Here is a 16,532-nt window from a genome sequence, read left to right as displayed (position 1 = left end):
TGATTATTACCTGTCGTGTCCTCCAGTTACTGTAATAGTTAACGTCTGGATTTAACTTTACACATGAAGTTGTTGCAAAAGTGGTTAAACCTTCTTCAAAAGTACATAATACAATTTTAGCTGCAATAGAAAAAGAGACAAATCATTTATAACATGCGAAATAGTGAAACGTTTTTTTAAGATTCATGCTTAGTTTAGTTATGGCAATATTTCTTATAAATAGATTTCGATTATTCATTGTTCATAATATCACCATTGGTTAAACGTTTAAAACGTTTTTTAAACAGATATGAAACAAAATATTGCAACTTATATGAATTAGTCTCGTTAGCCCACATGACAGCGCACTGGGGGTCTTAATGCGAGAGGAAACCGGAGTACCCGAAGAAAACCCAATGAGATAGGTGACCTTTTATTTTTCACGTCCAATAGGGGAATTGAACACCTGCTGTCTCGGTGAAAGGCGAGTGTGCTATCCACTGCGCCACCCGACCTTCCACAACGGATAAATGAAGTGTACACACATGGAGTTGGAATCTATTGAAAGCTTATTATTTTAAATAATGGTAGAAAGCCACTAACGGTAAGTAGAGAATTTCATATCAGAAAAAAGTCTGAGATAACAATTAAACACGTATTACATTACTGTATATTCTGCAGATACTTTTCTAAATTTAATTAATTGGTATATAAACATTATTAATGTTGCTTTGTGTGACATCTCAGGCTGTTTCCCTCGGCTTCGGCTTCGCCATGTTTGATTAGAAGTTCCTCGAAGGATCAAACCAAATTTTCACATTAAACCGAATAAATACATTCATGATACCAAAAGGGGTCACTTCACAATCGAGCCAGAGGAAATCATATGCATAAGTTGCAAATATGTAAATAACATTGACTGGATGTTTTATGATTTTATATAGGTGGCAGTCAGAGGAACTATACAAATTTGGATAAAAATCATATCACAAACAAACAAAATCGGAAGTATCAACCAATTCTTATTTTGTACTCTATATCGATCAAACTAGGGGACAATACGAACATATTTTATTTTAACAGACTGTTGAAAAATATGCAGGAAGAGTACGAGAAGTGTTCCAAAAGGGTAAGAATATAAGTATCTAATTATATACTTAGAATACTCATAGCTTATAAATACCTAAGATCATTACCAAAGGTGATTTATACAATTGTTTTACAATTAGTTCCTACTGAATGCGTGCATAGGTCTATAATTCCTGGATGAATTACCATGCAACATGTTGATTAATTTAGAGTGACATATGCACGATATTAATACCTTACTCTTGGGAGGACTGTGCTTTCTATTTCGTCGGTATGAGTATTCCGTCTTTGCGTATTGCAGAGTTATCTTTTCTTGGGAGCAGGTATTGATTGTTACGTCATTTGTTTGTGCGAGAAAATTACGTCGTTTTCTCAAAAATTGATGACGTTACTCTCACAAACAAGTGACGTACCAATCAATACTTACTCCCAAGAGAAGATACCTCTGCAATACGCAAAGACGGAATACACATACTATAAAACAAATAACATTCAAAAAGATTTCAATTACATGAAAATATTGATATGTCAGTAGAAGTGTATAATATTGCAAATAAATAAGAGTGTATTTAGTTCTTTAATGTACACCAATAAGTGCCGTAACCTATGTTATACTATTGAACTTATTTTACTATGAGTTTTGGTTTTAATGTTTAGCTGGAACACTATTGTTACCGACTTTCCATCATTGGTTTCTCTGGTAGACAACACTTACAGCAAGAATACGGCTTTATTTGGATGTTGTCGATGGCGATATCTCCCATCGAGAGGCGTCTTGTCGTTGCATCTACTTGTACCTGATATGATCAACATTATGCATGAACACATTTGACATTACAGGAAATCGAACCGACATTCGTTTACACTTCACGACCTTCGGCCTTTTGGTTCTTAAAAAAGAAGATTTCAAAGCTCCCCCCCCCCCAAAAATATCAGTCTATGCTGATCCTGGTCAGTTCATACACATGATTCTTGTGTCGACATTTACATTTGAAATGATGTTGGAGCTAAGAATGATGAAATAAATAATGCACTTCTGTTCATCTCAAATATCAAAGAAAACAAATTAAAAGAATTTGGATGGAAACTCATCCATATAATTTTACCATGTAAAACTTTACTATTTAACTGGAAACTAGTAGCTACAGCTAAGTGTAACTACTGTAATGTTGATGAAAATCATGAGCACTACTTCATTTCGTGCAATGGTGTCAAGAGTTTCTGGACAAAAAAAATCAAATCTGATTATGGACCTACGTTTCGCTAACAAGAATGTTATAACATTGAAGTCGTCAATCAAGGGGTATAAGCCATATGCAAAAGGGTACTTTTTCATTAACTATATAATGACATTACTTGGTTACAGTATATACAAATGCTATTACATAAGTGAGCAAAACACAAAACAAGTAGATGTGTATAGGATTTTTAAAAACGAAACTATCTCCTGTATTGATGGCTACCCGTTTTAAGGGAAAACAAGAAAATGTGGGATAAATTAAGAGGAATATTAGAGAATAGAACATGAATAAAATTATATAAAAAAAAAAATCTGCATGCAATTTTTCATATGCACGTGGATGAGAGAATGCACTGCATCAGACATTAAACATAAAACATATAGCTCTCCTTCCCAGATGTTGAAGTATATTATGTTTTTTTAATGTGTTTAACATAGTATTAGATAAATGTTCTTTGTTTCATCTTTGATTGGAGATGTCTCAATAACAATTAACAACATGTATGTATGCATGTATGTATGTGTGTAAGAATGACGAATGAAAGCCCTCTTGTATGAAGAGAAATATTTGTAAAGTTAACTGAACCCAGAGCCCCATCTCTAGCAGTAATCCTTTACCTAAAAACTGGAAAGTAAATGTCGTTTGAAAATGATAAAATGTATCAGGGGTTTAGACATCGTGACTTTTTAAACATGTTTTACCACAGTGACCCACACTACTGCATTAGATCATAGGCAATTTCTTGCCATGTGAACTTATAATGTAACATGGTCTTACTGTTTAAGTGTAATATAGATCTGAAAAACTGGCACGTGACTAGTTATATTTTGGAAGTACTATTTACTATTTGTAAAGTAGTAGTAAAATAATATAACAAGAAAATTAACTCCCCTAATGTAATGTGCTCATAACTTTTAATATGAAACTATTTTCTCTGGAAGGCATCAACCAATCAGATTGAGAGAACGTTTGCATACTCACAGCATATGCATATCATTAATTCATAAATACGAATGAGTGTCCGTAATATAAAAGAGTAACTGTGATCTCATAATTGAAAATGCATCGAGGCATCGGCATACCTGGCATGGACAGTGACCTCATTTAAATACATATCAATGTTTGCGTAAATCCCTGTATATCTTTATATATATAAATATATTTCAAGTAGATAACTGTTAAGTTAACATTGTGTATGAAATAACATAGAACAAAACTTCGAAATTTCATTCACCGAGCGCCATGATAACTGTGTTAATGGACGAACTTACTGCCAGTAATCAATAAATAACAGAAGTAGATGAAACAGGTATATGTTGCAAAGCTAACAGCAAGGTTGTCTCAATTCTGACTGGTAACGTACTCAACAAAAAGACATCACTTACGGCTGTATATGAAGCTGAACTAGTACTGATGTCGATCATTTTATGTTTCCACGTCTTTCCCTTGTTGCCGGAGGCTGACCATAAGTTAGTACTTTTGTTATTCACTTCCATATTCACACGGAGGGAATCGACAAACCTCCCACTCATAAGATAGAACAGGATGATACAACGGTCGCGGTCTGAAAACGGAACACAAGGTTAGTTGTAGATAAGGTTGTCAATTATGTTAAAAAATAAAATAAAATAAAGATAGTATGAGTAGCTCCCTAGGGAATAGTTCTTTTAAAGCAATCTTGTCATGGTTTATTATAAATGTATCTTTAGAAGAGGAATTTCTGTGCAAAGGTTGTATGGGTTATATGATTTCTACAAAATAAGAATCGGAAAAAATAGTGAAAAATATAGGAAAGAAACGGCGTTGTATCTGGAAAAATCAGTTTAATTCAGAGAATGATAGATTCTCACACTGTATTTTCAGTGTTTGTCGTGACTACAATTGTTCGAACGACAAACACTGAAAATACTGTATGATTAACTATTGATCATCTACATACTACTACCTTATATATTTCTCCATTAAAAAAACTCAACTAAACACCCTGTTTTCTAAATAACTTCTAAGCTCAATGGTCGACGATCACCTGTGACAAACGTTAACAACAAGAAATTTTGCGCGGAACGGAGTTTTTTGAATGGAGAAATATATAAGGTAGTGTATAGTATATAGATGATAAATAGTTTATCATAAAGTATTGCGGTGGACTCGAGATTTTATCTACGCGCAAGCGATGAGAAAATTGTTCGAACGATAAACACTGAAAATACATTGTGATAATCTATCATTATCGCGTTTTTTACAGACAAAGTTATAAAAAAAACAAACAGAACGTACGGTTTTCATAGTTAAGCATATGAAGTGAGTAATTAGTGGAACACACATATTGATCTGTGTTTCAAGATACATTTTCACTGTATAATAAACGAGAGAACTTATCAAGCCCAATGTGTTCAGAGGAAAGGGTCTCTTTCTACTCTATGATAAATATAAGAACATAATGATTTCATTGTTTTCGTGGTAAGAATATACGATACAAAATGTTTTAGACATAATTCAACTAGTTCTTAACACTCACAATTTCAACAAAAATATATCAATTTGTATCTACATACTTACCGTCAAATTTTTTTGTCAGTTCGAACCGACACATTTTCCCTTTATTTTCGCTGGAGTCCACGTAGAGGTAGGTCTGCCCCGAGAACGCATACTTTGGCCCAGTGTATAGGGTTGGTGGAGGTCCCTAGGCAATGATAGAGATAATTTACGAGATAAATTCTCTGTTACAAGAACCATTCTATGAATGAGTAGAGTTTAATTTATAACCATATTACTTTTGATGATCTTCAATAAACTAAGAATTAATTATCTCATTTTCTTTCTCCTTGTTTAAACTATTGTCACCGATTGTATAATTGTATGTATTTTTCATTCGAGACAATATTCTGTTCATCCTGAATATATTTTGCAGATTATGATAAGGTGATAGATTTACATAAGTTTCTAAGACACTTGTTTCTATTTCCTATTTTGTGTTTTGTTACAAAATGATANTATATATATATATATATTGCATATATATGTATATAATTGAAATACTTGAATAAAAGAAAGTTTAAACTAAGAAGAGTTTGATAAACATGGTTGAGATCTTGTTGACCCCGATTGGTCCATATCCTTGCTGAACCAACAACGCGTTAGGCGTCTCAGGAATTCAATATGCAGAAATGACACAGCCATGTTTATACTCCAAAAGTATATTAAAATAAAATTCTTCTATTTTCATCCAAGCTGATTATTCGTAAAGTCGGCCGCTCTTACTAGGGTACTTCATCGCGGATATATATCCGTAATGGTTAAGTACGAAGGCAAACGCGCCAAAGTTCAAACAGTCCATAGACTTTTGATCGTTTGAAGTGACGGAAGTTATTAACCCAATGCATACGTGGAATTTGATGAACACAAAAAGTGATAGAAACCTGACTACCTTACCAATGTGAGGAGCATATTTATAACTTAAGTGGTATAAACCTGACTACCTTACCAATGTGAGGAGCACATTTATAACTTAAGTGGTAGAAACCTGACTACCTTCCCAATGTGAGGAGCACATTTATAACTTAAATGGTAGAAACCTGACTACCTTATCAATGTGAGGAGCACATTTATAACTTAAATGGTAGAAACCTGACTACCTTACCAATGAAAGGAGCACATTTATAACTTAAGTGGTATAAACCTGACTACCTTACCAATGTGAGGATCACATTTATAACTTAAGTGGTAGAAACCTGACTTCCTTACCAATGTGAGGAGCACATTTATAACGTAAGTGGTAGAAACCTGACTACCTTACCAATGAAAGGAGCACATTTATAACTTAAGTGGTAGAAACCTTACTACCTTACCAATGTGAGGAGCACATTTATCACTTAAGTGGTATAAACCTGACTACCTTACCAATGAAAGGAGCACATTTATAACTTAAGTGGTAGAAACCTGACTACCTTCCCAATGTGAGGAGCACATTTATAACTTAAGTGTTAGAAACCTGACTACCTTACCAATGTGAGGAGCATATTTATAACTTAAGTGGTGTAAACCTGACTACCTTACCAATGTGAGGAGCATATTTATAACTTAAGTGGTGTAAACCTGACTACCTTACCAATGTGAGGAGCATATTTATAACTTAAGTGGTGTAAACCTGACTACCTTACCAATGTGAGGATCACATTTATAACTTAAGTGGTAGAAACCTGACTCCCTTACCAATGTGAGGAGCACATTTATAACTTAAATGGTAGAAACCTGACTACCTTATCAATGTGAGGAGCACATTTATAACTTAAGTGGTAGAAACCTGACTACCTTACCAATGTGAGGAGCACATTTATTACTTACCCTTAACAGGTTTATCATAGGTTCTGCAAATTACGTTAAAGACTTGAGTTTCCTATTACTTCTTTTACGCAGTTGCAAAAACCAATTAAGGAAAAGGAGTAAAAAAATATGCATATCTCATCTCTTGATATTTAAAAAATGTATGTATATATAAATAAACTAGGTGCATATCATGTAGTAATGTATTAAGTATTTGTGAAGCTGATTTACACTGTTTTAACTCCAGAGTTTCGATAAATACTCATTGTTATATGATTCATCGGAGTTCACAATAAAGATGCAATCACATGCATGTTACAACTTTATACGATACACAGAACAATGTTGTAACCCCTTGTTAACGAACGGCATACTGCAGTAGTGAATACATACATAAGATGTGACGTCATGTTTTTATATTTCTGCTTTACCTATGTACTTCCCTGATTACAGAGTAATGTGCCTATACCTTGCTACATTTAAGATTATTTGACAACACGTGATACATGCATCTTACCACTCTGGTTTTCCAGTTACAAGAATCCTGAACGGAATTTTGGAAGTCGCAAGAATTATCTTCGAAGGAACAAAGGGTCGTTAAATCTACAAAATAACGTATCAAAATGGTGAAATAAAGCCTGCATTTAACAAAAAAAAATCAAAAAAAATCGATTAGTGACAGAAATGGATGGAATAGCAAGGTATCTTAATTATGTTATTGGCAGAATTATTTTTTGATCAAGTTAAATGTTTTGAGTTGACTTGAAACCGCTTACATCCAATATACTGAATTTGACTTGAGTCCCTACCATCAGTTTAAAATCACTAGTTTACAACTATAAAATTTGTTAAGAAACACTAATAGAAACACGTGTTAAACTTACCAACAGAACAGTCTTTACCCCCGGTACCATACAGGCAATCACATTGATAAGTGTCTTCAAACGGACTACATGTTCCTCCACGCTGGCATGGATTTGGATCACAAATATCTGAAATGTTTAACAGAATAACTAAATATTATACTTGTCCAAATATTAAATTACTTAATATTGTTTGTAACACGCCTTTTCATTGATTTGTGTTTAAAGTCTATCGAGTGATAGACCGAATCAAAGTGAGAAAATATTTTGATGACGTCGTACACAGAGTAGCACCTTTTCCCAAAAACATATGTTTACAAGATTAGTAATTCATTAGCGCGAGGTGAACGATTGGAGTTGTAGTGGGTGTGATAAAGGTTTACCACGTACCTGCTGGCGTGTCACTATTTCTCTCTTGTAAGGTCTACACATCATTTTTTTTTTTATATATAATTTTCTATACATCATTCTACCTTCAGTGCTTCTTATAGTAAACTGATAATATTCATTAGTAAACTGATAATATTCACTAGTAAACTGATAATATTCACTATTTCTCACTTGTACGTTCCATACATCATTCTACCTTCCGTACTACTGATAATAAACTGACAATATTCACTAGTAAACTGATAATATTCACTAGTAAATTGATAATATTTACTATTTCTCACTTGTACGTACCATACATCATTCTACCTTCCGTACTACTGATAATAAACTGATAATATTCATTAGTAAACTGATAATATTCACTAGTAAACTGATAATATTCACTATTTCTCAATTGTACGTTCCATACATCATTCTACCTTCCGTACTACTGATAATAAACTGATAATATTCACTAGTAAACTAATAATATTCACTAGTAAACTGATAATATTCACTAGTAAACAGATAATATTTACTATTTCTCACTTGTACGCACCATACATCATTCTACCTTCCGTGCTACTTATAGTAAACTGATAATATGTATTGAAGACACAGGCCATCAAAGTTGGAATCTTAAACAGTGTTAACACAAAAACAATTATGATTATTTTTGCAAATCCATTGCTGATAATATCACAGCTCTGTAATTATAAGTTCATAAGTTAACAATTATTTGTGTAACATTTCAGGTACATATAATTAAGATTTGACAGATTGGTTTTAAATATTGACATGTTTAACATAACAAATTGAATGTAACATTGTTTCCTTATAGTGACATTAATCTAGATTTATAAAACCAAACAATAACCTACATTGTTCACAGTGAAAGCCGTAATAGCCAAATGTACATCTGCACTCGTATTGACTGGGATTGGCATCCGTCACGACACATTCACCTCCGTTTTGGCAAGGAGATGGATCACAAACGTCTATTCAAAGGAAAATAGATAATAACTATGCAAAACATCAACAAGAAATAAATTATAACTTAAGGTCGATAAGAAGGGACAGGAAATATGTATCAATAATCACTGGTGATAACTATCAAGAGAACACGAAAATAAGCGATTTATAGATATGTTATGAAGAGGTGATGGAAGGTACCATTGCATCAGTTATAACCGCGAAAAGAGTTCCACTCTCTAAGAAGAGTTCCACTCACGAAGAAGAGTTCCACTAAAAGTTTCTTGACTTGGAGTATTCTCCCTTCTATATAGAAATTTAAGCAACCAAAGTATTTTTCCTGGCTTAGAGTTTATTCCCCTGTCACTTTTTTCACTTTGTGAACCACGTATTGGTAGTCAACTATATAACCCACTCCTTTATTTTTTGATTTGACGAAAATAGTCAGAAAGTCCTCTTTAAGGTTTCTTCGAAAACTTAACACGTCTGGTATGGTGTGCTTCTCATGTAATAATTTTCTCCTGTATAACAGAGTATGACCACATACATTCAATTCACGTACGGAAATAATTTATATTCATGTCTGCCACTGCGTCGATAAAAAATGTCATCAACAGCCATAAATACCTTTACAGAAAGATATTTTACAAGTGTATATCTCGTCAACCATTCTCACAAGGAGGTTGCTTGGTACGTGGCCGAACGTGATGTCATCCATACTCTTGTTTAGTAACATAAGATATGGAAACATTTAGTAAATGTTGATTGTGCATCAATATGTTTCGGTAGTCTAAGCTATTTAAAACTTAAGAAACTAGAAAACATGTTATAGTAATAGTAATCGACACATACTAAAAATCATCTCGACCGACGACAAAATAACCCCTGTTGCAGGAGCTGTTAATCTTTTTTATAGATCGTTGTCGACATTTTTAGTGCTAGAGATAAATAATTGAGGTGCTCACCGAACCCGGGCAAAAATGTGTTGGAGGACGTATAATGCTCTATATACAGTCCCTGATCCGCCCATCACACATATTTAAAGATATTCTGGGCTCTCCTTTTGATGCATTTTTTTTATAATCATCCTTGCATAACAACATTTGTGAAGTGTAGACTTTGCAATATAAAAACACCGAGTTTGACTCCTAAAGTTTTCATGTTTTCGTTGTTTATTCATTTTAAACATTGAACTATCTCAAAGCAATGTGATTTTTATGGAATATTCTTTTTGAAAGGACTTACACAACTATTTCACAATAGGACACCGGTAGTAATATAGATTGACTTATTGTTACCCTATAAAACATGTCCCTGATGATTTTCTGTTTTCATTGACGCTTTATTGTCATTTATATATCTGTTTGTGTTTTTATCACAGAAAGCGTACAAATACAAATCTAGTCAGATGAAAGGGCGATTAATCGGTTGTAGCTTGTATTGGACCATAGGATGTCCTGGACTCTTATTTAATAAAACATTACATTTGCCTCATTAACATCAAAAAAAAAAACCCCATAAAAAGCTAAAATGATTTTTAAATTAATAGAGTTCACCGCAAAAATAGCAAATGTAATGAATGGTGATGATTGTTCAACTGAGATGCTTTACATTACAATCTGATATCTGTTTTTCTCTATCCTGTGTTTGGTTAGTTTGGTTAAGAAATATCATGGAAAATATATCATATAAAATATAAAATGTCAAGACCTATATAAATAAAAGCAATGAAGGGACACATTTAAGTACTAATAAAGACAAAAATGTTGAGATTTTGTTTGTTTGTTTGAAAACTAAAATAAACAGACAGTAAGAAAAGAAAGGACGACAACTCTTACACTGTTCACAGGTGTGTCCAACATAGCCTAGTTCACAGTTGCATTTGTATTGGTCGGCATTTTCTGACGTCACTTCACACTCCCCTCCATTTTCACAAGGCGAGGAATCACATACAGCTGGTAAATATAATACATACATCGACTGATCACGTTGTTACAATACTATACAGGACTCGCAAAATTCCTGCAATCCGATTGACCTAGACCTGAACAGCTGAACATTATTATATAAATGATTAAGTACACATACAATTGTAATAGCATTGGAAATTTATCCAATTTTATAAAATAATATTTTGAGCATAAACAAATCTTTCTTTAAATTGTAATATTTTCCATAGGCTTTACCCAACAGAATGTGCATAAATTGATTAAATTATAAAGATTGCCTATTTCTTTAGGTCGAAATAGTATCAGTAATCTCACATTTAAATCAAGAGTCTTTCGTATGAAATCTTGTAGGTTGAGCGTCATCGAGTCAAACATTGATTAACCACCGTTCAGGTTGATACAATACTTTATCAACATTTGAAAGATATTTCCACCGGGAGAAAACATTTACATTTATTCAAAAAATTGTAAAAATTAGCCCGATAGATATTAAGAAGTCGAAAATATCACCCAGAGGCTAAGCCAACTATTTTGAGTTGCAATTCAACATGTTTTATAAAATTTGCACCTATTCTGGTCGGAATCGGATAAAGGAACTAGAGAACTTAAAAATGATTTTGCTCGGTATCTTTCACAAGGCCGTTTGACCATGGCATACACTCTGGCCAGGTCAGCTAAAACCAATTGAATTATAAATGCTATTTCTGCTTCACTGTGATATAATAATAATGGAAAATGAAACAAATAACTTACATGTTTCGCACATTAGGCCTAGATATCCTAATGGACACGAGCATTCAAATTCTTTGTCATTTACTTCGGACTCTGAACAGGTACCTCCGTTTAAACAAGGCGATGAATCGCATACATCTGTGAACGATTAAAATTGGCGTGAATAGGTATTATATATTCTATTTTTTATATTTAATTCCAACACAAAGACTTCTCAATGTTTTCTATATACACATGTATAGAAAACAAATTCTAACGATTGACTAACAGGACCTTTTGAAATAAATCTGAAGAGCCATGTGAAATTGAAATCAGCTAATGTTTTAGTTAGTCGTTAGATCTTAGTTTTTCTATACTAACCTACTTCACATGGATTTTTTTTTATCTTTTTTACATTATACATATTTACATGTCTTTGTTGAAACAAGAAAAAGAAACCTAACCGTACGAGCATCAGGTATTCAAATGTTGACAAACGAATTAACTGAAATATTGTTAATGTAGATTGTTTTTGAACAATATTTTTTTCCTTGCAGATTAAGTCTAAATTGATATATCCCTACGAATGCTTAAAAAGAAAATCAAATAGGAATATACAAAAATAAATATATTAATTTATATTTTCATTATCAATACAGATATTCGCTTTGGATTAAGTTAATATCTTACTCGAAAAATAACGATTTTTATTAAAAGTTATAGATGGTATTATTATATTGAAACCAAGGTTTCTGCTTTCGACTTTTCAAAATGGTGTTGAAAGGAGATCTCTTTAATCTGAGAAGGATTATGTCACAATCATGCCTTAATTATGTTGATATATTATCATATTTTCCGTGAAAATTTTCACATTAATTGGTCTTTCGGCCTTTTATCCTATTAATGCTCACACTAGACATTGGCATACCATTTATTCATGCAAAATAGAAAAAGAGTAGAAATATTATACGGTTATCCCGTCTTTGCGTTTTGCAGAGTTAACTGGTCTTGTGAGCAGGTATTGATTGTTACGTCCTTGGTTTGTCACAAACAAATGACGTAACAATCAATACCTGCTCACAAGAGCAGATAACTCTGCAATACGAAAAGACGGAATACGTCAACTTATTTTAAACTGTGTCGACAAAATATTCTTAGATAATGTCAATATGTTAACAAAACATCATGTCGACAGACGTAGCAAAAAAGGTGAGGTTATTAAAATATCAATCAATTTGTCTTTTTGGACAACATGCTACACGACTGCTGATTTGTAAATAACGTTAACGTGGGACTAATGTAGGACGTTAAATATTCTAGATGCTGACGAATGGTACAAATCGGTGTGGAATGATAGCTTAAATGCAAATGGTAATAAATTAAGAACTTACAGAACGTTTAAATCAGAGCTAAGACCTAGCTCATTTGTCAAACTGGTTCGCCAGAAAAGCAAACGAAGGGTGCTATTTAATTTTAGATGCGGCTCGCTACCCCTAGCAGTTGAAACTGGTANTTTTTTTTACCAGGGATCAATGCAGGGGTTTGGTTTATAAGTGGGTAAGCTCCCTTTAACTTTGAAATATTCTTAAATATATTAAAGCCATTGATCAATGTTTAAAGTTTATTTTTCTCTATCGTGTTTTAAAGTTGTAAATGTACCTTTGAGATGGGACTTCGAAAAGCCCTCGCTGGTAGGGACTGGCCCAACCGCTTGAAGCTAATCGTTTTCTCAATTTCCTTTTAACCTGTTATAACCATAGGTCATAGACCTTGAAATATTATTTTATTTGTTAATTATTGATCAATACTAAAATTTTGCCCTTTTAACCGTGTTTTAAACTATTAAATGTAACCTTAAGAAGGGACCTCGAGAAGCCCTCGCCGGTAGAGCTCTCCCCAACCGCTTGGAGTCAATCGATTTCTCAATTACTTTTAACCTGTTATTCCTTTTTTTAAACTGATAAAAAATATATTTTATATTTAAAGTTACATCGAATGATTGCAGTGGCGCAGAGCGACCTGTCTTCGCTGGTAGGGCTCTCCCCAACCCTAAGGTAGCGCACTTTGAGTCACTGCAACCTACATGTTAATAATAAGAAGAAGGGTAGTCTCACAATAATCTAATGTCGATATTGATCCCTATTACAAGTGGGTTTTTTTTTTGGTTTTTTTTTATGTTAAACAAACTATTTTAAGTTCTAGGAAACAGCCAACTGCGAGTATTTTATATGTACCAATGGAATTGATTTATATTTTGTGCAAGTATTTTATATGTATTAATGAACATAAATGTAATTGTGATATGTGACACTTAAATAAACAAATTGAACTTGAACTTGAACTTGTGTACAGTCGAACAAAGGATACGTGTCGTGCAGGCGGGAACTGAGAGGTACGTATGGAAAACATAAGGTTGAATGTTCGTTGGCTTCGAGGACAGGATCGTAAGGAAGGATGGTCGGATTAATCAGTGAATTCAAATGCATATATGATAGTTCCTGCATATCATCATTTAGAAACTGTTCCTCTTAGTGTTCAAGGTCACGACTAAACACATATTTTATAGTTGGCTGAGAGGTAGGGAGCGAGAATATTCTGTTTTGAAAAAGTGTTTGTTGTTCTTGTATGTCGCCTTAAACTATGATTAAATAAAAGTAAATATAGTTTTTATTTTGATAAATTATATGATCAAACAGCTGTATCAACTAATATTGAAAAATGAAATTGTGGTTTTAAATGTTTTTTTAACTTTTCCGATATTATATCGTTTTTCTGAGCTGATAACAGCGAATCATTACTTGTTATGACGCCCCTAGCCATCAAAGTTTTACGTTTGTCTCTGCAGCATACCCATTTCGTTTCCAAAAGACATTTTACAATATTTTTCAGGTTATCGTCTACCTTTTACCAAAAGACACGAACTGTCCAACTATAATGATATCATAGTATGTTTAACTTCCAATTAGAAATGGAATTGCGACCATGAGCTAATCATCATCAGGTTACTTACAGCACGCGCCGGGGATGATCAAGATATTATTGAGAGCAACAATTCCATAGTAGGCCGGATTTTCGACTGTCATTTGTATCTGCGAAGACAAATTTAAATAGAATCTAATATGACATCAGCACTCAAAATTCAATTAAGGATCCCTCTCCAACTGCACTGTTTTTTCCTATAGAGTAACAACTGTAGCTCAGTAAGGCAATAACACAACATGTCAGGGATCATCAAAATGTGTACTCCCTGTTAAGGTATAATCAATTCATATTATTTGATTAGTCATCTTTTGAAATTTGATGACTGTATCTGAAAATGAAAAAAAAATCTTGGCCCGGAACTCAATACAATGCTTCCTCAAACTGACAGTCATGCGCAACTGAAAATTGGTTTCAGTTTACCCCCTTAAGCCTTTTTTGGGGATGCACAGCTGTATCAATGACAAATTTTGCGGGGACGAATTCTTGATAGTAATCATTGGATTATCTTTTTTCTTGATTTGTTAATGTGCCACATTTGATCGCACAGCTTTGTAACATGGACTTATCTCGTTTGATAAACAATTAAAATGTACCTTTACATCGTCTTCATCAGGCAACGTGGCTTTCTGTAGACGCCATTTTGACGCGGTGTCGTCTGTTGCATATACTACTTGTGGGTCAGTGTGGGTGTTTGACGTGTACGAGACCTGTATATATGTAGTCAACCCGTCATACGAGCCCTTCCTAATGGCTACATAAAAGCTGAGGCAGCGGTAGGCAGCTAGTAGAAATAAGACAACATTTCAATGAGGATTCCTGATAATTCTATAATAAATTATCAGCAACAACATAATTTGATCAGAAATTATGGAACATATTTGAAGGTCGTTATGTGCTACAAATAATATGTTTAACAGGAGAAAATAAATGCAAGGTCAGACCGGGATTCGAACCAGGGACCCTCCGAACTCTAGACGGACGCTCTAACAATTGAGTTACCTGGTCGCCGGCGATCGACCCAATCCAGTTCTTTTTCTATATATTAAAACTTTCGAAAAATATAACTAATAAACAGATCGAATATCGTTATCAATTTTTTCGGATGCAATATACAGACAATGAGTCAGTAATATACTTAAAATTGCATAATAACTTTTAAATTATTTAAATATCCTCATTTTATCGCACACTCATTGTAACCGTTTATAAACAACAGTGATAGGTAATTTCCTTCAATTCGGTAGGCATACTTACGTTCGAATGTTACACTAGAGAGAAGAGTCGCATAACCGCCAATACCATTCACAGGGGAGTCCACGTACAGGTACGCGTAGGAATATGTCGGTGTCTACAAACATGAAAATCATATAACCATATATCTATAGGGAAGTCGTCGTTGTTTTTTTTGAACCCGTAAGTAATTTATTTGTTAAAATACTTTTTTGAATTTCATAAATATTATTCTGTATCACAATTGGTCATAGTACTGATGTCATCAGTAGTCATCAACATGTTGACGTTCAGTGTTTATATATCACGTGTCGTGTTTTCATGTTTTATATTTAACATACTAATGTTACCATATAAACACAGTTACTTTTATGGTATAACCATGGTAATGTATTGAACTAAATGATTTAAATGTGTTTTACGTTATGATGTTTATATATTACAGTTTAGTATGATATTATAATGTTACAATTTAAAAACAGTTAACGTAACGATGTGATCTTGTTAATATATTTAAATGTATAAATAGATAAGTTTAATGTCAATATACTTAAAGTAATACTGATACCGTTTAGTGTAATACATACATTAAATGTTATACTGATACCGAGTAAATATATCTAATGTTATACTGATACCGAGCAAATATATCTAATGTTATACTGATGCCGAGTAAATATATCTAATGTTATACTGATGCCGAGTAAATATATCTAATGTAATACTGATACCGTATAAATATATCTAATGTTATACTGATATCGAGTAAATATATCTAATATTATACTGATACCTAGTAAATATACCTAATGTTATACTAT

General features: G+C 33.2%; 1 protein-coding gene across 1 annotated transcript in view; it reads right to left on the bottom strand.

Annotated features, from left to right (window-relative positions):
- Nucleotides 1–10: 10 nt before the first annotated feature.
- The window catches only part of LOC110450885, a gene marked incomplete at its 3' end in the record, with an annotated part of 64,404 nt that continues 47,882 nt past the window's right edge, over nucleotides 11–16,532 (bottom strand). Inside the window, exons 18-29 of the mRNA XM_021498658.1 lie at nucleotides 15,736–15,829; nucleotides 15,075–15,262; nucleotides 14,510–14,588; nucleotides 11,542–11,658; nucleotides 10,678–10,794; nucleotides 8,749–8,865; nucleotides 7,517–7,624; nucleotides 7,150–7,235; nucleotides 4,869–4,992; nucleotides 3,695–3,873; nucleotides 1,784–1,865; nucleotides 11–120 (exon numbers count right to left, since the gene is read on the bottom strand). Coding sequence (XP_021354333.1) covers nucleotides 11–120; nucleotides 1,784–1,865; nucleotides 3,695–3,873; nucleotides 4,869–4,992; nucleotides 7,150–7,235; nucleotides 7,517–7,624; nucleotides 8,749–8,865; nucleotides 10,678–10,794; nucleotides 11,542–11,658; nucleotides 14,510–14,588; nucleotides 15,075–15,262; nucleotides 15,736–15,829 — 1,401 coding nt within the window. The remainder of the gene's footprint in view (nucleotides 121–1,783; nucleotides 1,866–3,694; nucleotides 3,874–4,868; nucleotides 4,993–7,149; nucleotides 7,236–7,516; nucleotides 7,625–8,748; nucleotides 8,866–10,677; nucleotides 10,795–11,541; nucleotides 11,659–14,509; nucleotides 14,589–15,074; nucleotides 15,263–15,735; nucleotides 15,830–16,532) is intronic.

Source organism: Mizuhopecten yessoensis, unplaced genomic scaffold, assembly GCF_002113885.1.
Source record: "Mizuhopecten yessoensis strain PY_sf001 unplaced genomic scaffold, ASM211388v2 scaffold5529, whole genome shotgun sequence".
Lineage (NCBI taxonomy): Eukaryota > Metazoa > Mollusca > Bivalvia > Pectinida > Pectinidae > Mizuhopecten > Mizuhopecten yessoensis.
Note: the sequence above shows the minus strand (reverse complement) of the source record. Positions and strands in the feature narration are given on the sequence as shown.